This window comes from Rhinopithecus bieti, unplaced genomic scaffold, assembly GCF_001698545.2.
Source record: "Rhinopithecus bieti isolate Rb0 unplaced genomic scaffold, ASM169854v2 scaffold_2432, whole genome shotgun sequence".
Classification (NCBI taxonomy): domain Eukaryota; kingdom Metazoa; phylum Chordata; class Mammalia; order Primates; family Cercopithecidae; genus Rhinopithecus; species Rhinopithecus bieti.
In genome coordinates this window covers 2,271,373-2,298,375 of record NW_016804136.1, presented here as the reverse complement: position 1 = coordinate 2,298,375, position 27,003 = coordinate 2,271,373, and the positions used below count along the sequence as shown (strand labels likewise).

At 41.8% G+C, this 27,003-nt stretch overlaps 1 protein-coding gene across 3 annotated transcripts in view; it reads right to left on the bottom strand.

The window, feature by feature from the left end:
- MAP3K13 (mitogen-activated protein kinase kinase kinase 13) overlaps window positions 1-27,003 on the bottom strand; it is a 152,942-nt gene that overhangs the window by 22,492 nt on the left and 103,447 nt on the right. For all 3 annotated transcript variants that reach the window (XM_017866370.1, XM_017866365.1, XM_017866359.1), the window contains exons 4-10: window positions 21,583-21,774; window positions 17,324-17,482; window positions 15,116-15,274; window positions 14,077-14,185; window positions 3,635-3,744; window positions 1,407-1,523; window positions 308-445 (exon numbers count right to left, since the gene is read on the bottom strand). In XM_017866370.1, coding sequence (XP_017721859.1) covers window positions 308-445; window positions 1,407-1,523; window positions 3,635-3,744; window positions 14,077-14,185; window positions 15,116-15,274; window positions 17,324-17,482; window positions 21,583-21,774 — 984 coding nt within the window. The remainder of the gene's footprint in view (window positions 1-307; window positions 446-1,406; window positions 1,524-3,634; window positions 3,745-14,076; window positions 14,186-15,115; window positions 15,275-17,323; window positions 17,483-21,582; window positions 21,775-27,003) is intronic.

The window sequence follows — 27,003 nt, the reverse complement described above, 5'->3', positions numbered from 1 at the left end:
GGTTGACAGAGGTAAAGTCATATACCTTATAAGGCAGGTCCAGGATTTGCATCCAGGTCTGTCTGGCCTCCAGTTTATTTCCCTTTCCATGCCAAGACAATAAATATTTATGCCACAGATGTAAAAGCTGGATTTCTAAAGTCTGTGATACTCCCTCACCTTCCTACTCTGTTTTACCTAGAGATGAGTATCTCTACACTCATCTGATGAGCTACAGAAGAGGCCACATCCGTCATCATGTGAGAATGGATTTGCAGGGGGCTTTTCCCCCATTTATCTGAATACTGCGTTTGTACAGGTGTCTCACCGTTTGGTCTGCATCCCAGATTTGTGAGGCACTCCTTTCCTTTTCATGAGTTTCTCCATGGCATTGGAGTGGATGATTGGACGAACGGGGTGTCGTTTGTAGGTGCCAGGATACTTCTTTTCCACTGCTTGCTCACGCCTGAAAAATAAATGCAAAAGCCACACCTCAGTCATTGCAGACAGAAAGGATATGCAGAGTATTTTCACAGGCTAATTCTACCCACAGATTCTGGCCATATTTAGCAGATACAGGCTATTTGAATAACAAAGCTGCCATTCAGGTTTAAAAAACAAACAAAGCTGGCGCGGTGGCTCACACCTGCAATCCCAAACATTCACCGCTGAGGCGGGTGAATGACCTGAGGTTGAGAGTTTGAGACCAGCCTGGCCAACATGGTGAAACTCCGTGTCTACTAAAAATACAAAAATTAACCAGGTGTGGTGGTGGGTACCTGTAATCCCAGCTACTTGGGAGGCTGAGGCAGGAGAATCACTTGAACCTGGGAGGTGGAGGTTGCAGTGAGATCATGCCACTGCACTGCAGTCTGGGTGACAGAGCAAGACTCCGTCTCAAAAAAAAAAAAAAAAAAAAGCAAATTCTAGATTCAAATTAACCTGACTTCATTCTGCTCTTCAGCTCATGGACTGACACTAACACTCACTTTCATTTCCCCAACATAACACAATGGCAGAAGTCCTGCTTATTTTTAGTAGCTGCTTTTTTGGTCAGGATTCCCAGGGTTTTCTTGCCACCATCAGGAGTACCTTACATCACTTTCAGCAGCCAACACATTTTTCCAGGCGGCAATCGGCTCCCCTCCCCGCTCTTCACCCCGTGCTTTTTTTGAAATGCGGACCCTTCCCTAAGCAGCAAATGACTGCCAAGTGCATGTTCCCCTATAACTTGCTCTGTGGCAACTCTGCTTATTTGTATACCTTGCCGGGGGCAGGGACCTGTGCATAGCACATCCTGGAAGGAATGTTGGGTGAATGAATGAAATATCTGCCAGTTCTGAGTAGCAGCAATGTGGAAGGGTAGTATGTTTCTGCTGATTGACAGACTCAAATCAGTAAGAACAGACACTGGTCTGGATACATACTTAATGAGCTCCTTCTCTCGCATTTCTAGCTGCAGCATGATGGCACTCAATTCCATGTATAAATTATTTGCCCGCTCAAGCTTCCGCTCATAGTGTTCACGAATATCCAACGCATGCCTATCAAAGAAAACACAGGGTCAGCCAGGCCAACCAACTTCGGGAGAAAAAAGTCCACTTGATGAAATAAGAAACAGGATGATTCATCACAAAAGCATTTGCCCAAGGGCCCTCTTAGTTTAAGGTTCCCTTGTCCAGCGCAGTAACTCAGACAAAATGGAATGGGAGGTGGGAAATCTAAGCTCTCCACTTGGTTTATCCTAAAGGGCCCATCAGCCGTATAGAATAGTCAAGAGGGCCACAGATAAAAATCTGTCTATAATTTGTCACTATCTTAATAAGAATACAGTAGAAGAGACTCATATGTTAATGGAAACATGCAGTTAAAGCCAACACCATGATCACTCATTTACACTTAGCCATGGCCCAGATCCTGTGTGATATAGTGGTTGGTATGGTCTGAATGTTTGTGTCCCCCCAAATTTATATGTTGAAACCTAACACCCAAGATGATAATGTTAAGAGGTAGGGTCGGCCAGGTGCAGTGGCTCATGCCTATAATCCCAACACTTTGGGAGGCTGAGGCGGGTGGGTCATGGGGTCAGGAGTTCAAGACCAACCTGGGCAATATGGTGAAACCCCATCTCTACTAAAAATACAAAAAGTAGCCCGGCGTGGTGGCGCACACCTGTAATCCCAGCTACTTGGGAGGCTGAGGCAGAAGAATCGCTTAAACCAGAGAGGTGGAGGTTGCAGTGAGCTGAGATGGTGCCACTGTACTCCAGCCTGAGTGACAGAGCAAGACTCCATCTAAAAAAAAAAAAAAAAAAAAAAGAGGTGGGGTCTTTAGGAGGTGATTAGGTCATGAGAGCTCTGCCCTTGTCAATGAGATAGTCCCCTTATAAAAAAGACTTGAGGGAGCCCTTTTGCCCTTCTGTGGTGTGAGGACACAGAGAAGGTGCCGTCTATGAGAAACGGGCCCTCACCAGACACTGAATCTGCTGGTACCTTGATCATGGACTTCCCTAGCTCCAGAACTTTGTCCAACACATTTCTATTGTTTATAAATTATCCAGTCTAAAGTTTGTTATAGCCGCTGGAACTGACTCAGATGTGATTGTATTAGTCTGTTCTCACAGAGCTATGAAGAAATACCTGAGACTGGGTAATTTAATAAAGGAAAGAGGTTTCACTGACTCACAGTTCAGCATGGCTGGGGAGGCCTCAGGAAACTTACAATCATGGCAGAAGGCAAAGGAGAAGCAGGCACCTTCTTCACAGGGCGGCAGGATGGAGTGAGTGCAAGCAGGGGAAATGCCAGACGTTTATAAAACCATCAGATCTGAGAACTCATGCATTATCACAAAAACAGCATCGAGGGTAGGGGGGAACCGCCCCCAAGATCCAGTTACTCCACCTGGTTCTGTCCTTGACACATGGGGATAATGGGGGTTACAATTTGAGGTGAGATTTGGGTGGAGACACAGCCAAACCGTATCAGTGATTATCCATGAACATGTCTTATCTCTCTCTCTCTCTTTTTGAGACAGAATCTCACTCTGTCACCCAGGCTGGGGTGCAGTGGCACAATCTTGGCTCACTGCAGCCTCCATCTCCTGGCTTTAAGTGATTCTCATGCCTCTGTCTCCTGCATAGCTGGGATCACAGATGTTGCGCGCCACTACACCCAGCTAATTTTTCATATTTTTAGTAGAGAGGGGATTTTGCCATGTTGGGCAGGCTGATCTCGAACTCCTGGGCTCAAGTGATCCACCTGCCTTGGCCTCCGAAAGTGCTGGGATTACAGGTGTGAGCCACTGCGCCTGGCCTTATATCTCGTAATAGATTATAAGCATCTTGAAGCCAGGGACTAAATCTTACACATTTCTGGAATTCCATGGCACCTAGGACACTGGCTGAATGACTAAATAGCATTGTTTCAAGAATCTTTGTTGCAGAGACATAATAAAAGAGGATAATGGAGTTGGGAGGAAAGGATAGGAAAGAGATATAAAGGAGGGCTAACTTTTGGGGCAACTTTTAAAGAGCATAACAATAAAACGCAGAGGTGAAAGGTGTGTGGAAAGTGAAATGGCGGTTATGAAGAGCGTGCCTGCTACCATCTGAAGACCTGGGGATGAGGGCAGGTGGGGAAGGAGGGATGAGCTGACCTGAGCTCTTCTCTGCGCCTTCGAATCAGCTCTTCATCTAACCGGTGTATACAAGTTCCTTCACTTTTGATCTTCTCAAAATGTTTCTTCACTTCTTCTCTCCATTCAGCCTGGGCAAGGACAAATTAGATTTTGATAAATCCCAAGAGTTTCAATCCCTGATATATCCATAAGGTCACATACAAGATTTTTTATTCCTGCATGCTTATACTGAAGAGCCTTTTTCAGAATAGATGTTCAAAATTATGATTTGATTGATAGCAAAATAACTGCTGCTACTATATCTCCATGCCCCAGCCCATTTCTATATTTCTACTCCAATATATGATGCTGTCTTTTTCCGAGTTTTCCTCCAGCACTGACTGAGGTACATCACAGCTGGCATGCTGGCCATCACTTCTGGAATAGAAGAGTTCACTTTAAGGCAAGATGGTGGCTGAGAGAGCCTGGCCAGAAAAAAACAGCTCTGATAACCACATGGAAACGTATATGTGCGTGTGAGATTACGAACATGTTTTTGGCCCCAGAATTCCTCCTAGGTTTTGTTTGGGAAAGTATCTTGAGAAAATATCTAGAGTAGAAGACCCTATAGGCATGAACAGCAGGAAATGGGAATAGAAATGTAAGAAACTATATGGGAATTTGGAGTTGAGGGAAAGAACAGAAAGGAGAGAAGGAGGAGACGAAAAGAGAGAGTATGGCCAAGGAATTTATAGTAGTTTGACAAAATTTTTAGAACAGTGATGGATGTCTAATACATGGTTTATGTTGTTCAAAATGTAAACTTCTTTAAATTTTCTAAACCTTCAGTGGGGTATCTGACATTCACTTAGGCTTTGAATGACTGCTTTTTTTTAAAAAAGTGTTTATTTATTATTATTACTATTATTATTATTATTGAGACAGAGTCTTGCTCTGTTGCCCAGGCTGGAGAGCAGTGGCGTGATCTCAGCTCACTGCAGCCTCTGTCTCCTGGGTTCAAGTGATCCTCCTGCCTCAGCCTCCTGAGTAGCTGGGATTACAGGTGCCTGCCACCACGCCCGGCTAATTTTTGTATTTTTAGTAGAGGCGGGATTTCAGCATGTTGGCCATGCTGGTCTCGAACTCCTGACCTCAAATGATCCACCCAGTTTGGCCTCCCAAAGTGCTGGGATTACAGGCGTGAGCCACCGCACCCGGCCCTGTTTTGTTTTTTAAAGAAAGGCGCTGAATTGAATGTTTGGTCAATATGGGACAAAGATAAAGGCACAACCACAAGGCAGCAGGGGTGGGGACCAAGAATTTTAAGAAGGCAAAGGCAGAATGGCCATGAAATTATCACTCTCCCAGAAATTTACAGAAGTATTAGAAAGGACATGGAGCTTTCCACGGGGCATGAAATTTCAAACTAATTTTACCTAAATTTTAGGGGGTAGAAAAACCACTACTGGAATGTGGCCTATATGCAGTAGACACAGAGAGAAACAGCAAAAATAAGTTTCTTCATATTATGTATAGACTATCTTCCATCTCCAGAAGCTAATGAGATATAATTTCCAATGAAGGCTAGATTTGTAACTAAATGTATCTAATGGTATAATCTTCTCCTAAAATTATTCTATTACCTTTAGATTCATGTTAAAAAGTATCTCTCTAGATTGTAAGGTAGCTCCATTTTGAATTTGATGAGGAATCTCCCTATTGTTTTCCATATCAGCTGCACCATTTTGCATTCTCACCAACAGCGTACAAGGGTTCCAGTTTCTCTACATCCTTGACTATATTTTTTCAATTTAAAAAATTCAAAACAAATAATAGCAATCCCTAATTGCTATTGTGGGTGTGGTGGCTCATTCCTGGAATCCCAGCACTTTGGGAGGCTGAGGTGGGCGGATAATGAGGTCGGGAGTTCAAGACCAGCCTGGCCAACATGGTGAAACCCTGTCTCTACTAAAATACAAAATTAGCTGGGTGTGGTGGCACGCACCTGTAATCCCAGCTACTTGGGAGGCTGAGGCAGGAGAATCGCTTGAACCCGGGAGGCAGAGGTTGCAGTGAGCCAAGATCACGCCATTGCACTCCAGCCTGGGCAATAAGAGCGAAACTCCATCTCAGATAATAAATAAAATAAAATAAAATAAAATAAAATAAAATAAAATAAGACAGTAGCTCTCATTAAGTGTTTTACCACAATAATAAAAAGAGTATCTTTCTGGATCAAGTAAGAAGTTATTCTTAAGTAATTGTGGATTTATAAAAGGTTTTCCTCAAATTAGCTGTTTCTCATCTATTTTTATAGAGGAAATTATATTTTAATCATGCAAAAAATGATCATTCTGTAATATGCTAGATTTTCCCATATATATGTTGAACACTGGAGAGAAGTTTCTGTTGGTTCGTTGACTTTCAGGCAGCAAATCTATCCAGCAATGTCATTAGAAAGCCAAGATCCAGGATACACTACTGCAGTCTATGGCCATACCACCCTGAACGTGCCCAATCTCATCAGAATACACTACTGTTTGCTAATGGCCTTTGACAGCAGCCCCTGCTAATGCTATTCTGTCAATCATCAGATCAAAGTCATGGAGCAGGAGGAGTTTTGAGCTTTAGGAGGTGAAAGAATGACAAGTGAAAGTAGTTAGACCAAAAAAGAATAAGAGGGTCAGATTTGTGTCTTGAAGTATCCTCTTTTGTGCAAAACTGTCACTGTATCCTACTAAAATACTTCAAGAAGGGATGAGAAAAGGAGTACCTCCCTCTGGTGGTGAGGAATTTTATATCACAGATGAGATTTGTTTTAATTCTAGAGGAAATAAGTCTTCTGACATCTAGCTTATAATTACGGGAAACTCAAGGAGAACTTTCTGAAGATTGAAATCTGTAAGAAAGTAGGTTTCCAGAAAGAAGTTCCCTCCTGTGAAGAGGAAAAAGGATGTATGGGAAAACCAGGTATTGATGAAGACTGTGTTTCCCCCGAAGGTATCCTATTCCTGGCACATGTTAATTTTGAGTTCCATTTTATATACTTAGAATCTTATGGAAAAGGAGTTCCAATTTGAGCTTAATCTGCAATTCAGGCACGTCTGGGCACATATGAAGAAAGGGAGGACTGGCAAGCCCAAAGCCAATTTGCACAGCTGTCGAGGAGCCTCTGAGAGAGAAGACTAAGGGTGGGAGGAGTCCTGCCTGAGCTTGACCTATAACAAAGCCACCTGCCTAGGAGTGGAGGGGCATTTCCCATCATTTCACTACAATGCCTGAGAAACACTGGAATGTAACCAGCATTCCTCTCCTATTGTCCACAGTACTAATAAGAGCCTAATTAGTTAATAGGGTTGCTCCAAAAAATAAGAATAAATAAAAATAAAAAGTAAAGAAAGAGCTTAGTTAAGATAGAAGAGACATTACATTTGTGGGTGGAAGATTTGAAAAGAAACGTGTTCTGATGGACAGCAGTCAGGCTCCGTACTATTCAAGGTTTTAGGCATCCACTGGGGGTCGCGGAATGTACCACGGATAAGTGGAGAATACTGTATAGGTGTCAAAATGAAGTTGAATTAATAGATGAATGGGTAAACAAAATGTGGTATATATACCATGGAATATTATTTAGCCATAAAAAGTAAGGAAGTTGTGACACATGCTACAAAATACGTGAACCTTGAAAACACACCAAGTGAAACAAGCCAGGCACAAACGAACAAATATTGTATGATTCTACTTAAATGAAATAACCTGGAATAGGCAAATTCATACAGACAGAAAGTAGAATAGAGATTACCAGGGGTGGTGGGGAGGAGGGAATGTGGAGTTCTGAATGAGGTGATGAAAATTTTTGGAAACAGATAGTGGTGACAATTTTACAACATTGTGAATGTAATTAATGCCACTGAGTCGTGCATTAAAAAATGGTTAAAATCAGTCGGGCACAGCGGCTCATGTCTATAATCCCAGCACTTTGGGAGGCTGAGGTGGGTGGATCACCTGAAGTCAGGAGTTCGAGACCAGCCTGGCCAACATGGTGAAACCCCATCTCTACTACAAATACAAAAAATTAGCCGGTATGGTGGCAGGTGCCTGTAGTCCCAGCTACTCGGGAGGCTGAGGCAGGAGAATAGCTTGAACTCAGGAGGTGGAGGTTGCAGTGGGCTGAGATCACGCCATTGCACTCTAGCCTGGGTGACAATGCCATTGCACTCCAGCCTGGGTGACAAGAGTGAAACTCTATCTCAAAAAAAAAAATTTTTTTTTAATGGTTAAAATGGCAAATTTTATACTATCTTTATTTTACCACACTTTTAAAAAAGTAAATAAAAAACAACAACAAAAAAAGAAATTGAGCCAGTTCCAGCCTAGCTTAAGGAGTACAGCAGCAAGATGTTGGGGGCTTAGTAAAGGGAAATCAGATGGAATCAGAAAAGCCATAGTGGGGTCCAGTCCAACCCTTACTGGGCACACGACTCCTTCCCTGATGTGAGTGTCCAGCCTCTGCATATGCATCTGCTCCCTCACAAGAAGATTACTTTTAAGGCAGCAGAGTCTAACCTCAGAGTTGGGGTGTCTCTGCAACTCCCAGTCCCTGAATTTCTGGGTGGTCACAGTGGCACTCAAGAGAACACTAGAATAGTTCAAAGGCAGGGGGCTGAGAGAGCTTCAAAGTCAGGCACACGATCCGTCTAGCAGCTGGGATCTGGAATGGGGTGAAAATGTTTTCTAAAGACTCATATCAAATGTAATTGAATACCAAGAACAGTAGTTGCCTATTTGGAGAAATGGGTGATTGTCTAGCAACGAAGCAATAGCTTTGGCAGAATCTAATACTGTATTGAAATCAGTTGCTTTGTTCATCTGCTCTATATAGGCTACGTCTTTATACATGTGCTGTTGACGAGAAACGAATGACACATTTTCTCTCAGGAAGGAGTCAGCTGGGCTCTTGGCAGCACCTCTTGACTGACAGTTTTGGTAGAAAGTGGAGACCAGGGGCTAACAACTATTGATTGATAATTGACGTTGAGAGGATCTAAGCAGGCAGAAGGAGGCAAGGCCTCAGGTACAAGAGGACTATAGAAAGAACATGTGCCTGCCAAAAAGCCAGTTCTTCTCTACCGGGGCAGGATAAAGTCAAACACAATAGGATTCCCTGGCTGCCATCTTACTCATCTCAGGAGTTCATCAGAAAAAGAATCCAGAATGTAACAACCCAAAGGAGGCTTAATTTTTGTAGCTTAGTATAAAGCTACAAAATTAAGGTGAATAATAACACCTTCATTTTTGTTTTATGCTATCATATGCAACTCAAGAATAATGATATAATGATATCTTTTTTTTTTTTTTTTTTTTTTTTGAGATGGAGTCTTGCTCTATTGCCCAGGCTGGAGTGCAGTGGCTCGATCTCAGCTCACTGCAACCTCTGCCTCCTGGGTTCAAGCAATTCTCGTGCCTCAGCCTCCCAAGTAGCTGGGATTACAGGTGCCCACCACCACCCCTGGCTAATTTTTTGTATTTTTAGTAGACACAGGGTTTTGCCATGTTGGCCAGGCTGATCTCGAACTCCTGACCTCAAGTGATCCACCCACCTCGGCCTCCCAAAGTGCTGGGATTACAGGCATGAGCCACTGTACCCAGCCAAGAATAATGACATCTTACGATCAAACTGTTCTTGACGGTCTACAATGCATTTGCAGTTTTATCTTTTCATTTGCTCCTCACAGAAACTCTCTAAGGAAGGGAAGATATGATTATCTTCATTGTTTTGGTGAATTAGCTGAGGTTTAGTGTAACTGAGTGACTTAGCCAAGACCACACAGTATGAAGTGACAGGACGGGGTTTAGACTAAAGGTCTCTTGCCATTTGTAGTACCTCACTAGCCAGTTCATATTAGCTAGAGGTAGCCTGACTTTCAGATCCAGAGACAAATTGACTTATAAATACGGAGAAAATTCTAGGAGGTAGCAAAATAGCAGATTTGGAGCTATTTAAGGAGAAGTGAAATTTTATGTCGGGGAAAAAATGTGGAAGAATAAGTGAATATGAAAAAATGCTGCTGTGGTCTGAGTGTTTGTGTCCCCTCCAAATTCATATGCTGAAATCTTAACCCCAAGGGAATGCTATTAGGAGGTAGGGCTTTGGGGAAGTAATTAGGTCATGGGGACAGAGCCCTCATGAATGAGAAAAGTGCCCTTATCAAATAGGCCCAAGGGAGCTTGTTCACCCTTCTACCTTGTGAGGACACAGTCAGAAGGCATCACCTAGGAACCAGAACTCAGGCTCTCACCAGACACCAACTCTGCTGGTGCCTTGGACTTCTCAGTCTCCAGAACCATGAGATTAACTTCTGTTGTTTCTAAGCCACCCAGTGTGTGACACTTTGTTGTAGCAGCCTGAGCAGACTTAGATGCTTAATGTACTAAGTTTTCTTCTCCCCTCTTCTCTCCTCTTCTGACCTCCTCTCCTATTCTCTCCTCCTATTCTTCTCCCAAGAGAACCTTTTCTGAGTTCAATGTTAATGCTCCATGCTATGGGTATCTTGATAATCTGGGAGCGGTTCAGGTGAGGACACCGGCTGTGGCTAACTTAGCTGCCCTGCACAGGGCTCTGCACGTGGTAGGTTCTCAGAAAATGTGGGACTGGCTTCAGAAGTGACATTTTAGGAGGGCTTAAGTAACATCTGTTCAGAATTAGAAGTTTTTCCAAATATATAAACTTATATTGACTGTCTCAATGGCTTGTGACTTAATACCATCATCAGAAATTGCTTTTCAAAATTATGGTATGTACAGTTTTATTGTAAAGGAAGCAAAGTTGGCTGTGCACGGTGGCTCACACCTGTAATCCCAGCACTTTGGGAGGCCGAGGTGGGTGGATCACCTGAGGTGAAAAGTTCGAGACCAGCCTGGCCAACATGGTAAAACCCCATCTCTACTAAAAATACAAAAATTAACCGAGTGTGGTGGCACATGCCTGTAGTCCCAGCTACTTGGGAGGCTGAGACAGGAGAATTGCTGGAACCTGGGAGGTGGAGGCTGCAGTGAGCAGAGATCACACCACTGCACTCCAGCCTGGGTAAGACAGAGCAAGACTCCGTCTCAAAAAAAAAAAAAAAGAAAAGAAAAAGAAGAAGAAGAAGAAGCAGCAAAGCTGTGATCACAACCATATCTTAAAGTTTGCAAGATTTCCTCGAGAGTACTATTATTCTCTTTCATTTCACAAAAGGGTTAAGTGTTTTTTCTGAATACAAACAGAAGATATTTGAAAGATTTCTTGCCCAGTGCCCCATACCTACATGTATTTGAACAGATGGGTGATAGTGCTAAGGGAATTGATCTGAATGTATATCAAAGAATGTAGGAAATGTCATGAAGTCAACCTCCTGCCTCATCTTATTTCCTCTGAAAGCAAACACTTTACTAACATAATAATTTCTTAGAAATAGTAAAAAAACAATAGGGGCAAGCCTGACTACTTAAAGACACAGTTGTGGGGAGAGCTAAGTTTATGGATCACAGAGAGTGTGTTAGAACTTTGGTAACAGGAGTCTCTGATTTATCATTTCTTAGAAACTTCAATTAAAGACAAAAATAAAAACAAGCCCTGTGCCTTTACTAAGATATTCCTCAATATCTATCTGATAGGCAGAGTGTCTCTCTGTGTATCAGACACCACAGAAGTACTCCAAGCCTCTGGTAGGGGCAGGTAGAAAAGTTATATATATAGTAAATAATATCACTATATTATTAACTAACTTCAGTACTGGCATATTATTTTTTTTAGGATGGAGTTTGCTATCTGTCCGCCGGCTCGGAGGCTGGAGTGCAGTGGTGCGATCTCGGCTCACTGCAACCTCCGCCTCCTCGGTTTAAGTGATTTTCCTGCCTCAGCCTCCCAAGTAGCTAGGACTACAGGTGCGTGGTACCACACCTAGCGAATTTTTGTATTTAGTAGAGACGGGGTTTCACCATGTTGGCCAGGATGGTCTCTATCTCTTGACCTCGTGATCTGCCCACCTCGGCCTCCCAAAGTGAAAAGCATATTTAAGGACTTGTTCAGCTCCCAGGGATGACGCCCCTCCCAAAGTCCAGTACTGTTTTCATCAGATACTTTCCTGGTGGGTAAACTCATCGCCCTTCAGGGATGAGGGGCTATGAGAAGGAGGCTGAAATGCCAATTGCTAATAAAATGTCTTTTCTGAGAATGAATCTGAAATACTGGAAGTCAGCGGGGAGATGGATTCACTTTACAAAAATTCATTTCTGAAGCACAATAACATTAAGTGAGATAAAGCTATATGAGAAATGAGAAATTAGGTAATAATTGTGTTACGTTCTATAAGCATACAGCTATAATTCGGGATCATCACATTTATTTCCAAAGTTATAGTTCCATCCCTTTTGATATTGCCTGGGTCTGGAAGGGATAAGGGCCTTATTAAATAGTCATCTCGGCCGGGTGCAGTGGCTCATGCCTGTAATCCCAGCACTTTGGGAGGCCGAGGCAGGCGGATCACAAGGTCAGGAGATCGAGACCATCCTGGCTAACACGGTGAAACCCCGTCTCTACTAAAAATACAAAAAATTAGCCAGGCGTGGTGGCGGGCGCCTGTAGTCCCAGCCACTTAGGAGGTTGAGGCAGGAGAATGGCGTGAACCTGGGAAGTGGAGTTTGCAGTGAGCCGAGATCGCACCACTGTACTCCAGCCTGGGCGACAGAGTGAAACTCCATCTCAGAAAAAAAAAAAAAAGATTTCATCTCTTACCACCCCCTATCCACATTGATAGTGGTTAGATGACCAATCCTTATGACATTTGCAGCCTTTTAATTTAATTGCCACCAATTCTTCCCCTCTCCAGATCTGTGCCCTTACAATGTACGGTAGCAGATTCTCTTGTCAAGAGGTGAAGCCCATTTCTCAGTCTCAAGAATCTGGGTTGGCCTGTGACTTGCTTGGCCAATGGAACATTAGCAGGAATAATGAAGCACAGGCTTGGAAATCACCTGTGCATTGGGACTTGCTCTCTCATTACATTTGTTACCCTGAGAACACCCTGAGAACAAGCCCAAGGTGGCCTGCTGGAGGAGTGGAGGCCATGTGGAGGAGAAGCAAGGTGCTCTAGCTAATAGCCAGCCAATTGTCAGGCATGTGAATGAGACATCTAGGACCAGCCAGCCTCCCAGCTGACCTGGCAACTCACCGCAGACACAAGTGAGCCCAGTCAAAGCCAGTAGAACTGCCTAACCCAAACTGCCAACCCATAGAATCATGAGCTACATATACATAAATGCTTACTGTTGTAAGTCATAAGTTTTGGGATGGGGCCAGGCAATGGCTCATGCCTATATTCCCAGCACTTTGGGAGGCCGAGGCAGTCAGATCGCTTGAGCCCAGGAGTTTTAGACCAGCCTGGGCAACATGGTGAAACCCCGTATCTATCAAAAAAACAAAAACAAAAATTAGCCAGGTGTGGTGGTGCATGCTTGCAGTCCTAGGTACTTGGGGGGCTGAAGTGGGAGGATTGCTTGAGCCCAGGAGGTGAAGGCTACAGTGAGCTGAGATCAAACCTCTGTACTCCTGTCTGGTTGACAGAGTGAGACCTTGTCTCAGAAAATAAAAATAAAAGTTTTGAGATGGTTTGTTGTACAGTAGTGGCTAACAGATACATTAAATTATACTTACTTGGAGCTACTAGGTGACATTCTTAGAGAAAAGGTTCTCTCTGGGCCGAGCTCTATCACAGGCTCATTCTGTTATTTAACCTCCCACCTCTGTACTTCAGCTTTGCTGCTTCAAAGAAGACAATACTTTCCTGAAGGTCGGCAGTAATCCTAATTCAGATGTATGTACATTACAGCTTTCATATCTTCTTTTTCTGCGCCCGGCCCTCTTTTTCTCTTTTCTATTCAGCAGTTTTACCAGAAGCCACTATAAGGATGATATTCTGACACGTTTTTTTCTTTTCCTTTTATTTTTTTGAAACAGAGTTTAGCTCTTGTTGCCCAGGCTGGAGTGCAATGGCACGATCTCGGCTCACCACAACCTCTGCCTCCCAGGTTCAAGCGATTCTCCTGCCTCAGCCTCCTGAGTAGCTGGGACTACAGGCATGTGCCACCACACCCAGCTAATTTTGTATTTTTAGTAGAGTGGGGGTTTCTCCATGTTGGTCAGGCTGGTCTTGACCTCCCAGCCTCAGGTGATCTGCCTGCCTCGGCCTCCCAAAGTGCTGGATTATAGACGTGAGCCACCATGCCTGGCCAACACGTGTTTGTTCAAATGATTTATTAATATATGTTAAGTGCTTTAAAAACTCTAAGATGTCATGTGTGAAGTAACATATTTATTGTTTCACAATGAATAGAGTTATATAACCATTATAACAAACACAATGGGCCCTTCTAAGAGTTACTTTTTTTCACTGAGAGTTCTCTATCTGTTTAGTAGCACCTGGTAGAGTTTCCCAGCTTACCTGAGACTTGAAGTAAGTTTCTTGTGGGGTGGCAAGTACATCTGCAGAGGCAATGTCTAAATGCATGAGTGTCTGCCGAAAAGAAGGTCGGTTTCGAGGTTTACTCTGCCTAAAAGTGAAAAAGACAGTTTGTGCATTTCAGAAGTTGTGTCCAGGAGAATGAAGATTTTATTTTACTTTATGAAAAAGACTGTTTACTTCAAAATGGCTATATCTGAGTAAAATCAGCGGTACTCCATTATATCAGGATAGCACAACTGAATTGTATCTCAGTACAGTTTTAACATTTCTTTAAATTTATTTATTTATTTATTGTTTCAGAGACAGGGTCTCACTATATTGCCTAGGCTTATCTCAGACTTCTGGGTTCAAGTGATCCTCCTGCCTCAGCCTCCCATAGTGTTGGGATTACAGGCATGAGCCACCATGCCTGGCCCTGCAGTACAGTTTTTTATTTATATTTTATTTTATTTTATGTTTTTAAAGTAGAGATGGGGTCTCGCTATGTTGCCCAAGCTGCTCTTGAACTCCTGGCCTCAAGCGATCCTCCCACCTCTGCCGCCCACAGTGTTAGAATTACAGGTGTGAGCCACCTGTAATTGTGTGCCTGGCTGCCCTGCAGTACAGTTTTGATATACTGAAGAGCAAAAGGAAAACGTAATTATGAGATACCTCTAATGATGAAATGGAAATCTAGGACCAGTGACCTATTTAATAATAGTCCATTAGGACTAGCAAAGAAATAATAGCTATCATTGGCCAAGGCCTACTATTTCAAGATAATCATACCAAGTTCTTTATTTCTAAATTTTCATTAATTACAACACAATAACTCTATGAGTCGGTGTTGTCTCTATTTTACAAATGAGAAAACTGATATTGGATAACATGCCCAAAATTGCACAGATAGAAAGGGGCAGAGCTAGTATTTGAACCCAAGATTCTCCCACTCCAAAGCTCCTATTCTTTCCACCACCAGGAGATTCACTCCAAATACACATTGGAGACCTCCCTATTGTTTTAGAGACAATATTCTTACCACGTCTGTTTCATAAGGATTTTGAATCCATCAGGGCAAGTCGAAGGAACTGGAAGGTGGAGGCTGTTGCTTCCAACACCCCAGATAATGGCTGAAGAATCTACATCTTTGTAAGGGATCTCTCCTGTCAGCAGCTCCCAAAGCACCACTCCAAAAGACCTACAGTAGCACCAGGAACATGTACAGAAGATGTTTCAGAAAGACTGATTTGTATTTTAGCTCTTTATTAATTTAAATCAAATTAGTACATATACCCAGTTTTAAAATTCTAGTATTGCTATAAGAAAAACAGAAACATCTGGGACAACTCTGGAAAAAAAAAAAAAATTCTATGTGGGGTAATCAATACTACCAGAAATTAAAACTTGAATAATTAACTCGTGTGTGTGAACAGACAACCAGAATAACGGACTGGACAAGAAATCCAGAAATAAACCAAATACATTTAGGAATTGAATGTAAGATAGAAGTGACATCACAAACCAGCGGGTAAAAATTGATTAGTCAAAAAATGTTGTTGGAATACCTGGGAAAAAAATTAAATCTATAACTCACCATAAATCAAGATACATTTCACTTGAATCAAAGATTTAAATAGAAAATGAAACCATAAAATCTTCTAAAATAAGGAGTTAAAAAATTATCTAGGAGTGTTAAACACTTTTTTTTTTTTTTTTTTTAAAGACAGAATCTCGCTCCGTCATGTAGGCTGGAGTGCAGTGATGTGATCTTGGCTCACTGCAACCTCTACCTCCTGGGTTCAAGCGATTCTCCTGCCCCTCAGCCTCCCAAGTAGCTGGGATTACAGGCATGTGCCACCACGCCTGACTAATTTTTTGTGTTTTTAGTAGAGATGGGGTTTCACCATGTCGGCCAGGCTGGTCTTGAACCCCTGACCTCAAGTGATTCACCCACCTCGGCCTCCCAAAGTGCTGGAATTACAGGTGTGAGCCACCGTGCCTGGCTTTTATGGGTGCAGCACACCAACATGGCATAAGTATACATATGTAACAAACCTGCACGTTATGCACATGTACCCTAGAACTTAGAGTATAATTAAAAAAAAAAAAAAAAAGACTTTTTAAACCATGAAATCTAAAAGCCATAAAAGGAGAAATTGATAGATGAAACTGTATTTTCAAAATCTGACAAGGGAAAAAGTACCATCAGCAAAATAACAAAATGTGAATTATCTACAATTTACACAAAATGTGAATCTCCTTAATATATAAAATACTCTGATAAATTATGAGTAAAAATCAGAAAGCTGAGCAAAGATTATGAGCCATTCACAAATAAGAAAATATGAGGGCTCTAACACATATGAACAAATGTATAGGCTTACTTGTCCCGAGAGGAATGCACCCAAGATACAGTTTTTTACCTATATGATTGGCAAAAATCCAAGAGTTTAGCACATTTTGTTGGTGAGACTGAGAAAACACTCTTACATATTTCCGGTGGGAACATCAATTAGTAATCCCTAAGGAGGGTACTTTGGTAATGACTATCTAAATTACAAATGACCCCACATTTCTACTTTATCCTATTTACTCTGGTATTACATGCAATTTTGACATGCGCTATTATTTTGGTTTTAAGCCTAAAAGTTACTAGTTGCCAATTTTAAGGGTAGAAGAAAAGCTATTACAGGGAAAAATACTGTTAATAAAAAGACATAACCTCAGAAGAAATGTTATAGAGATCTTTTTTTAAAATCATAGCCTATAGAGGCTGTTCAATAAAAGGGCAAAACAACCTCCTACATCTCAAACGTGTCTAGAGAACATAATTGTATCACAGCAAAGTACATTATTGATATGTGTAGTGATGACCTGAGTCATTGAGAATAGGTAAGCTCTTGTACTTTACTCAAGAAGGTGAGAATTATGTAACACATTTCAGGAAGACTTCCATACTAAATGATCATTTGAAGTAAACTTTCAGTTTTCTAGAAAATTCAGCATATTCTCTGAGGTCCCCCAAACTGATGACTTACTGAGTGGAGAGTCACCCTCATTCCCCCTAATCCTTCTCCCCATATATCACCATACTGGCAAGTACCTCAGACAATATGAGGCTGAAATCAACCAAAAGTGGACAACACTCAAGAATATTCTGGAAAAGTAAGCGCTGAAGGAAGACAGTGCTAATAGGGCGAAAGTGGGAAAAGGCTTTTTAGTTGGCACAACTGGTGGCGCCACTCACCATATATCAACTTTCTCAGATACGGGTTCGTTCCGTATCACCTCTGGCGCCATCCATGCGACTGTGCCGGCAAATGACATCTTGGTACTTTTGTCACTGAGTTCCTTAGACGTACCAAAATCAGAAATTTTTACTGCATCTGTGTGGGTCACTAAAACACTTTAAAAAGAAATAAAAAGAAAACATCCAGATCGTTAGTACTAATGAAAACCATGATTCTAAATGGCTGAAACGGAAGACTTTATCTGCTGCTTCCTATCTTGTAGCGTTCAGCTTGCAGTTTCCAATGTCACTGGGGCATTGGCTATACACTAGAAATAACATCATTCATACTTGTGAGGCAGCTTAGCGTAACAGGCTTTTAACGCCTAGTCTTATGCTGCCTCTTCCACTTGCTGTGCGACCTTTGCCAAGTTACTTAACTCTTCTTTTTTTTTTTTTTTTTGAGACAGAGTTTTACTCTTGCCGCCCAGGTTGGAGTGCAATGGCACGATCTCAGCTGACTGCAACCTCTGCCTCCTGGGTTCAAGGGATTTTCTCCTTGCCGCAGCCTCCCAAGTAGCTGCAATTACAGGCACCTGCCACCACGCCCAGCTAATTTTTGTATTTTTAGTAGAGATGGGGTTTCTCTATGTTGGTCAGGCTGGTCTCAAACTCCTGACCTCAGGTGATCCTCCCATCTCGGTCTCCCAAAGTGTTGGGATTACAGGTGTGAGCCACTGCACCCAGCCTTATTTAACTCTTCTAAGCCAGTTTTCTCATATGTAGGATGGAGACTCTTCATTCTTATCCACAATTTGAAAATACAAACAGTTCTCAATCAGCTTATATTTTTTTCACATGTATAAGGCAAACTCACTTTCCTCATCCCATTTTGTGTGAACAACAGGTTTTGCTGCAGATTTGTTAATGTGGTTGATTTTAGGGTACTGCTCCAGACCTCGCTGGATGTCTAAGGTAGTGCACTACCTTTCTGAAAATATCTTGCTTCAAGAGTTTTGGATAAGGGGTGATAGACCTCTAATAACAATCTCATTGAATTTTCATTTGAATTAAATGAGATAAGATATGTTAGGCACCGTTATCAATAAATATTGGTTTCCATCCTTGCTGGCTTTAGCCAGCCCATTAAAAGAATACTTCTTTTAAACACTGTTTAAATGATAGCCAACTAATATCATGCATGAGACCATGATATTTGGGATTCATTACCTTAGAAGGCTAATATATATGCTGGGATTTCACTAGTGCTGCTAAGGAAAAGCAGAAATAAATCCAAGCTTAAGTAAATTCCACACCAGTAGTGTTTTACTTGTCATAGTAGTTATCTGAAAATGTGACCTGAGGCCAAGTGCTCATGCCAGCCTTGAAGATGAATACAATCTGGTACCAAATTGACAGCTTCACACCCTAGATCGATTTCACTTGAAACAACCTGTTCAGAACATTAGAAAGTTAATGACTTAGGGTTTCAGAGGCTTTAATGATCTAGGGACCTACGTTTAATGATGAGAGGCTTACAGGTGTGGTGGCGGGCGCCTGTAGTCTCAGATACTCGGGAGGCTGAGGCAGGAGAATGGTGTGAACCCAGTAGGCGGAGCTTGCAGTGAGTGGAGTTCGCACCACTGCACTCCAGCCTGGGCCACAGAGCGAGACTCTGTCTCAAAAAAAAAAAAAAAAAAGAGTCTTCATCTTCAAATAGTATCAGAATTGAGGAGGCTGTAAAGCAGAAAACATCTGACTCTATCCCCTTGCTTCTCCATTTGAACCAGGGATTCCTTCACATTTACCAGGCTCACAACCCCAACCCCAATGGCTATTTACCAAATAGCTCAGAGCTTACAATTGCTTTTGAATACCATCCTCCATGCCCTGGTTTTGCACCTAATATGTAAAATTTATCTAACTTAGGAGTTTTGATTTAACAGTGTTAGTCTTAGTGAAAATGCATAAGGATTAAAATATTGTGGGATGAGAGAATTGGAGAACTGATATCACACACCATGAAAGTGAGAGTAGGCAGTTAGCCCCTAAAACAGGGAACCTTTTCTGGGAACTTCCTCTCTGCCTCCGTTGGTATGACAAGAGAGGATGGACTTGGGAGAAGACCAGAGAAATATAACATTAGAACTTTTCTGAAATCTTCTCTGAGACAAAGTTGGGGTCACAGAGCCTGTAGACTTAATGTAGGTAATGAGATCTCTTGTTACAGCAAGTCAGATGGATCCCTGTCTTCTCAAAGTCAGCTTGAAACCCAAAGAAGCCAAAGCTGCTGGGGTTGGGAGTGTTACTGTTAATAGAGGGAAAGGCTTACTGGGTAACCCATTCACTACTCTATTCTACGGCTTCCTGACTCCTTCCCTCTAAGATTAATTCACAAGGAGAACAAAGTGGTTAAAAAGGAGACCATGCAAAGAGGCCTTCAGGTAGTTAATGTCCTTACCTGTACGCACTGAATGGCAAAAGCAACAGCGTAAGAATGTGAACAGAAGAAATGAACACTACACAATCATGTTTACTTGCAAGTAAAGCAAGGGGGAGGTTGTTCAGTCAACTAAGCACTGTAATTGCTGAGGATGATGGTGATAAATAAGAGCTGTTTTGAAGTTTATAATGAAGGATTGATTTATACTGTCCATGGAGGAAAGGCAGGATTCACTGTGAATCCCCTACCGTCACATAATGAGGTAGGATGCAGCAGCCTTTGGTTCAGAAATTCTAGGTTCAAGTCCTAGCCCCATGACTTTGGGCTAAGCTCTAGTTTCCCTTACATAAAATAAGAATAACAATACTTGTTACAAATCCCTCACAGTTTTTGCCAGGATCAAAGATGTGATCATGGATCCCCCCCCAAGATATTGTAAACCATGAAAGCACTATGCAAATATATATACATGTGTGTGTATATACAATAAATGAATATATATATTTTATTTTGATTATTTTTTGAGACAGGGTTGTGTTCTGTTGTCCAGGCTAGAGTGCAGTGGTGTGATCATGGCTTACTGTAGCCTTGACCTTCCAGGCTTAAGTGATTCTCCCACCTCAGCCTCCTGAGTAGCTTGGACTACCATGCCTGGCTAAATTTTTAATTTTTTGTAGAGATGGGGTTTCACTATATTGCCTAGGCTACAAATATATTTTGAAGAGATTAATCTTCTGCTCATCTACCCAAAATGTGATGATAAATAACAAAAATAATGTTGAAAAACAGGAGTTACACTGAAATAAATCATTTTATCAATTTCCTTCTTCATGCAATTTGGGGAACTAACTACACACTCCTCTTAAAGTGATTAGTACCCAAGAAATCCTTTTGAAAACAGAGATTACTAGAAACAGCCCTGCTTCTCTTACATAGCCAGTGTTTATTTTTCCTGTGGCCATTGTGAACCTTATAACTGTTTATTTCCTCCTTGCTTAGACACTAGAAGCTCAAAGCCAAATGTATAGTCCACATCTATAGAATCTCATGGCATGTAATTTGTGAACAATTTTTAGTTCTAATGTTTTTACTTTTCCTTTGCCTCTGTTTCATTATTATTATTATTATTATTTTTGAGATGGAGTCTTGCTCTGTCGCTCAGGCCGGAGTCCAGTGGTGCAATCTCAGCTCACTACAACCTCTTCCTCCTAGGTTCAAGCAATTCTGCTGCCTCAACCTCTCAAGTAGCTGGGACTACAGGCGCCTGCTACCACGCCTGGCTAATTTTTTACATTTTTAGTAGAGACAGGGTTTCACCGTGTTGGTCAGGCTGGTCTCGAACTCCTGACCTCAAGTGATCCACCCGCCTTGGCCTCCCAAAGTGCTAGGATTACAGGCGTGAGCCACTCCACCCAGCTAGCCTGTTTCTTATTTATCCATTTTATCCTGTTGTATACATTTCTGAAACTCAGTTTAAAAAGTTTTTTGAACACATGGAAAACAACAAACCAAGGCTTCAAATGGGAAGGTCTGGCATTAACTATCTGAGATGATAGAAGGTGAATACTTCAGATCATAATGAATTTTGTTTCACAGTTGTATGATTTAAAAGCAACAAGAGGGAAAAGTGGTTTCAGGTACCTGGAGATATCTGCCATACAGGTAAGCAGGTAGGTCAACAATAACCCAAGAGATGCACAAACAGAATTATCCACTGTGCTGATTGAAACTGAACTAAAAGTATGATGTCTGAAAACGTCAACTGAGGTTGATAAATATTCTGTATTTCAAAAGAACAAAACAAAATAGCTGAAACATTAGCTCCAGAACTCACTTAGGTGATTTCAGATCACGATGAATAATTTTATGGAGGTGCAAATAATTCATTCCACTTGCAATTCCTGTGGACCAGTCTACTAGCAATCGAGGCGTGATCTTCCTGCCAGCTCGCAAGACCTCGTAGAGTTGTCCATGGGCACAGTATTCCATGATAATACAGTAACATGGGGCCTGAGTACAAACACCCCTTCCAAGAAAACACAAACATGTACATCAGTACACACATACATGCATACATATGTATATTTAAAGAAGAGTTAATCAAAACCAATTCTATACCCAAATTATTTTTTAAATGTGTATAGATAATAGTTTCTGATTCTTAAATTAGCATTGAACCTTCTCTAGTCTACAGGTTTCTCTATGATGTACATAGACAATTTTCGTTTGTTTTGTTTACTCTGGATATCTATATGCTGTGCTGTGTCTGGTGCCTTTTCTGTGGGACCCTTCCATTCCGGGACAAAGAGCACACTTTTCTGAGGTTTGTGCAGTCTGGATACTGTGTTGTTTTAGATCATTAAGAATCATTTGGGAGGCCAAGGCAGGTGGATCACAAGGTCAGGAGTTCAAGACCAGCCTGGCCAAGATGGTGAAACCCCATCTCTACTAAATATACAAAAAGATTAGCCGGGCATGGTGATGCATACCTGTAGTCCCAGCTACTCAGGAGACTGAGGCAGAGAACTGCTTGAACCCGGGAGGCGGAGGATGCAGTGAGCCAAGATCACGCCACTGTACTCCAGCCTGGGAAACGGAGTGAGACTCCATCTCAAAAATAAAAAATAGTAACAATTTGGCCAGGTGTGGTGGCTCATGTTTGTAATCCCAGCACTTTGGGAGGCTGAGGCAGGTGGATCACCAAGATCAGGAGTTCGAGACCAGCCTGGCCAACATGGTGAAACCATGTCTCTACTAAAAATACAAAAATTAGCCGGGCGTAGTGGTGCACACCTGTAATCCCAGCTACTTGGGAGGCTGAGGCAGGAGAATCACTTGAGCCTGGGAGAAGGAGGTTCCAGTGAGCAAAGATTGTGCCACTGTACTCCATCCTGGGTGACAGAGTGAGACTCTGTCTCAGAAAAAAAAAAAAAGAAAGAAAAAAAGAAATAATTTAAAATTTCTTCCTTTTACAGTTTTAGAGGGTTTTATGAGTGTACAGAGAGATAATTCAGACAAAATACTTCTATTTTAATATTATTTGCTGAATTTTACTCAAATTAAAAATAACTAACTAGACTGAGGACCCAAAGACGACTCAATTTTCCATCTTACATAATCTTTGAAAAACATTTCTCTTTTTTTTTTTATGTCAGATAGGTAATGTGCTAACGTTGTAACAAGGTTGGAAGGAGGCACATCTCACCCGTGAGTGTGAACACCCAATCATGCTTACAAATCACAAAAGAATATGAAAAACAATATACAACTTTTTTTTTTTCCAGACAGAGTCTCGCTCTGTCATCCAGGCTGGGGTGCAGTGGTGCAATCTCCGCCTTCCAGGCTCAAGTGATTCTCATGCCTCCTCAAGTAGCTGGGATTACAGGTGTGCACCACCACGCCAGGCTAATTTTTTTTATTTTTTATTTTTTTGAGACAGAGTCTCGCTCTATCACCCAGGCTGGAGTGCAGTGGCACAATCTTAGCCCCCCACAACCTCCACCTCCCGGGTTCAAGCAATTCTCCTGTCTCAGCCTCCTGAGTCGCTGGGATTACAGGCGCTTGCCACCATGCCTATTAATTTTTGTATTTTTAGTAGAGACAGGGTTTCACCATATTGGTCAGGCTGGTCTTGAACTCCTGACATCAGGTGATCTGCCCTCCTCAGTCTCCCAAAGTGCTGGGATTACAGGCTTCAGTCACTGCTCCTGGCCACTAATTTTTTTATTTTTAGTAGAGACAGGGTTTTGTCATTGTTGCCCAGACTGCTCTCAAACTCCTGTACTCAAGTGATCCATGCGTCTTGGCCTCCCAAAGTGCTGGGATTACAGGCGTGAGCTACTGCATCCAGCCTATACAACGTATTATATATCCATGTAGCCTATATTTGCATCAATTCCGACATCATCCATGAAAACCTTTCCCAATTATTCCCCTCCAAAAAGATCTTTCTCTTCTCTAAATTCCTGTGATATACAACAGCCACTAGTTCTTTATATGCAGTTTTTCTCTCTGCATATAGATTACAGGCTCCTTAAAGGGAACGGTCTTCAAGTTCTATTCTCTCTACCTCAAGGCCTAGAGGTTCACATCAAGTCTTTAACAAATGTTTGTTACCTTCACCTCAACCTTCTTAACTAAAAAAGCCTTCAAATGACATGTACAGAGGCCTTGAGGAGGAGGAAGGAAACTAACGTGAAAGAACCTCTTCTATTTTTCAAGGACATTTCCATGTTTATTTGTCTTACTTAATCTGCCCCAAACTACTGTAAGATAAATATTACCTTTTCCATTTTTATAAGTAAGGCTCAGAGTGAGAAAATAACTTGTCCTAATCACAACTAGATCATACAACTATTAAGTGACAGAGCTGGGATTCAAACTCAGTCTGCCTAATTTGAAAGTCCAGGCCCTCTACACTCTGTACAAGACTGCCTCCCTTTTAGCTTTTTAACTTCTGTTTAGACAAGCACATTGGGAATTCCTATGTTAACACCATTATCTCATAAAAGAAGGAATGATCATAGTAACTCTACTTCACAGTTTTGTTCTCAGGATGAGAAGAAAAATTACTATATGTAATCTATGTCTTATCGTTTATGGGTATACACACCTTCCTTTGAAACTTTCTAGAGAAGTTAGCAGAGTATCTGTAAGACATCAGTTAAAGTCTTCAGCCAGCTACCAACCCATGCCTATCTCTTCAGCTGCTCTAAGCGATGAAAGAATTTAGAGGTCATGGCATACGGCACTGATCATATGAAGATGATGATGATCTTATAACAATAGCAGGTTATGAAGAAGTATAATTAATCTTCATTTCCCTCTGCCCTGATGTGCCTGTCAAACGCCACAAAGCTATTTCTATTACTCTCCTATCATTTTCTAGGCTACAAAGAATTCTTATCTTGATTTTTAATAATTTTCTTCAAGTTCTGGTTATATGTCTCTTAGGAAAGCTTGGTGAACCCAAGTGTCTGGCAGCTACAAACAAATGATTATCATTACAGAGAACTAATAAATATGGCAGGTATAATGTAATATGCTTAAGTATACCAACATAAACATTTTTGAAGGTACTCAGCCTCCTATTCAACTATGTTTTAACTTGTTCCACATAGAAACGGTCTAACAGTGATGTTACGCACCTTTTATTTCTCTTGACTGACGAACGAGGAGCAATCATTCCATCAGCCCTGTACTATGACAAGGTTTCTTAGTAGCTATAAATAACAGCTCTATAATCACTTCTAATTGCTACCTTTTCTTCCCCTTGGCACTGAATTCCATTAGGAACAGTCAGGTTGAGTTTTCTTAAAAGATTAACAAAAAAATTGGATGCAAAAAGAATATAGCATTCTTATCTTGTACTTCCCCTTCTGTATGTGGTTTTTATTAACTTCAAAAGAAGCTGTAAGCACAGAAATCAGTATCCAGAGAGATGTACTAAAATCTAATCATGCCCTCGTATATCTTCCAGACGGTCCTGAATGGGATTCATTGGCCAAGCAACACATGGCACAGATGGCTGCAAACATAACACTGCACAATGCCCAAGAGCATGGTGTAATGGGCCAGGAACACAGTCTCACTATTGTTTTCCATGTAGAGGTAAATACTATTCAAGTATCTTCAGCCTAAAGAGTTGGGCACTAGCAGGGCAATGCTGAAAACTGCATATGCAGGTAGGAGAGTCAGAAGGGTGAGGTGGGAAAAAGACAGGAAGAAAGAGAAAGAAGCAAAAGAAAGGAAGTAAAAATAAAGCTTCTCACAACACCATCTTATTAGGACACATTTCTACTTTCAGTGACCCCGGGCACCCTGCTGGAAAACCCTCTTACCTGCAACACACAGCCTAAGTCACTTGAAGAGGGCAAAAGGCCATACTCACCTACAGAACATTCTGTGTCTCAAACCCAGTGTCCTAGTGATCTAAGTTTAGAAGCTTTTGACCCTTCCTTCCATTTAGGAGGATGTAGCATACTGGAAGTGACGATCGTCTCAGTGAAGTAAAATGAAGGAAAGAAAGAAGAGGGTCTCTGCTTGTTTGTCTGCTTAAAATAATCTCCCCGTTGTGTTTTGAAATGTATCCTCTTTGGAAAGATGATAATTTGTCTCTGCAGCATTTCATTTTAGTCACACATCCTCCTGGCCCTACTAGGTCAACCAAGGACAGAATTAACTGCAGCAACCACAGCTCTCTTCCCTGCCCTCTGAATGAATGACCCTTCCACAAGGAAACGAATCCAGTACTTCTTTCTGTCTCTTGGTGTCCTGGTTGATTGCTTCTCTTTCTTCACACGTCTTTCCCTTTCCTTCTTGTTTGGTAATCAAAATTCAACCTCAGTACTCATTTAAACCCATTCTACAAAACCTGTACCCAAAATTTACCTTCCTTACTTCGTGGATGTGATCCCAATTAAGACTTATCACATGACATTTTTAGCTTTATAATCAGAATTTTATCAAGGAAGGATCACTGCTGAGGCTGGGAGAAGTTTCTCCTAGCTTAGGAGGGGGATTTGTAAATTATTCCACTTCTAGCTGTAGCCTCATTGGTCATACTATTTTCCAGGAATGCAAAATACATATCAAATATATCACAAAGCTCTAGTTTCTAAACTTTCATCCTACCTAAAAATACTTGTCCTGCTCTCCACCTTCTTTCCTCTAAAGCCACTTACCACTTATTTGTTTAAGCCTAGGGCAACATTAAAAGGCTAGCGAGGGAGATAACTCAAGGGAAAGGTTCAGGCAGAAGAGATCATATCTATTTAGAGCTCAGCACTTCCACCCTTTAAACTTTACTCTCCTCCTTCTGTTAGGGATCCCAGTTAATATTATGAAAAAAATCGTCTAGACTAGAAAGATATGTTCACAGACTCTTGAAAACAATCACCTTGTGAAATGAATATAACATATGACTTACTATCAATAACTTGACAATCATTAGGTTAAGAAAGCTGGCCGGGCGCGGTGGCTCAAGCCTGTAATCCCAGCACTTTGGGAGGCCGAGACGGGCGGATCACGAGGTCAGGAGATTGAGACCATCCTGGCTAACACGGTGAAACCCCGTCTCTACTAAAAATACAAAAAGTTAGCCGGGCGAGGTGGCGGGCGCCTGTAGTCCCAGCTACTCGGGAAGCTGAGGCAGGAGAATGGCGTGAACCCGGGAGGCGGAGCTTGCAGTGAGCTGAGATCCGGCCACTGCACTCCAGCCTGGGCGACAGAGCGAGACTCCGTCTCAGAAAAAAAA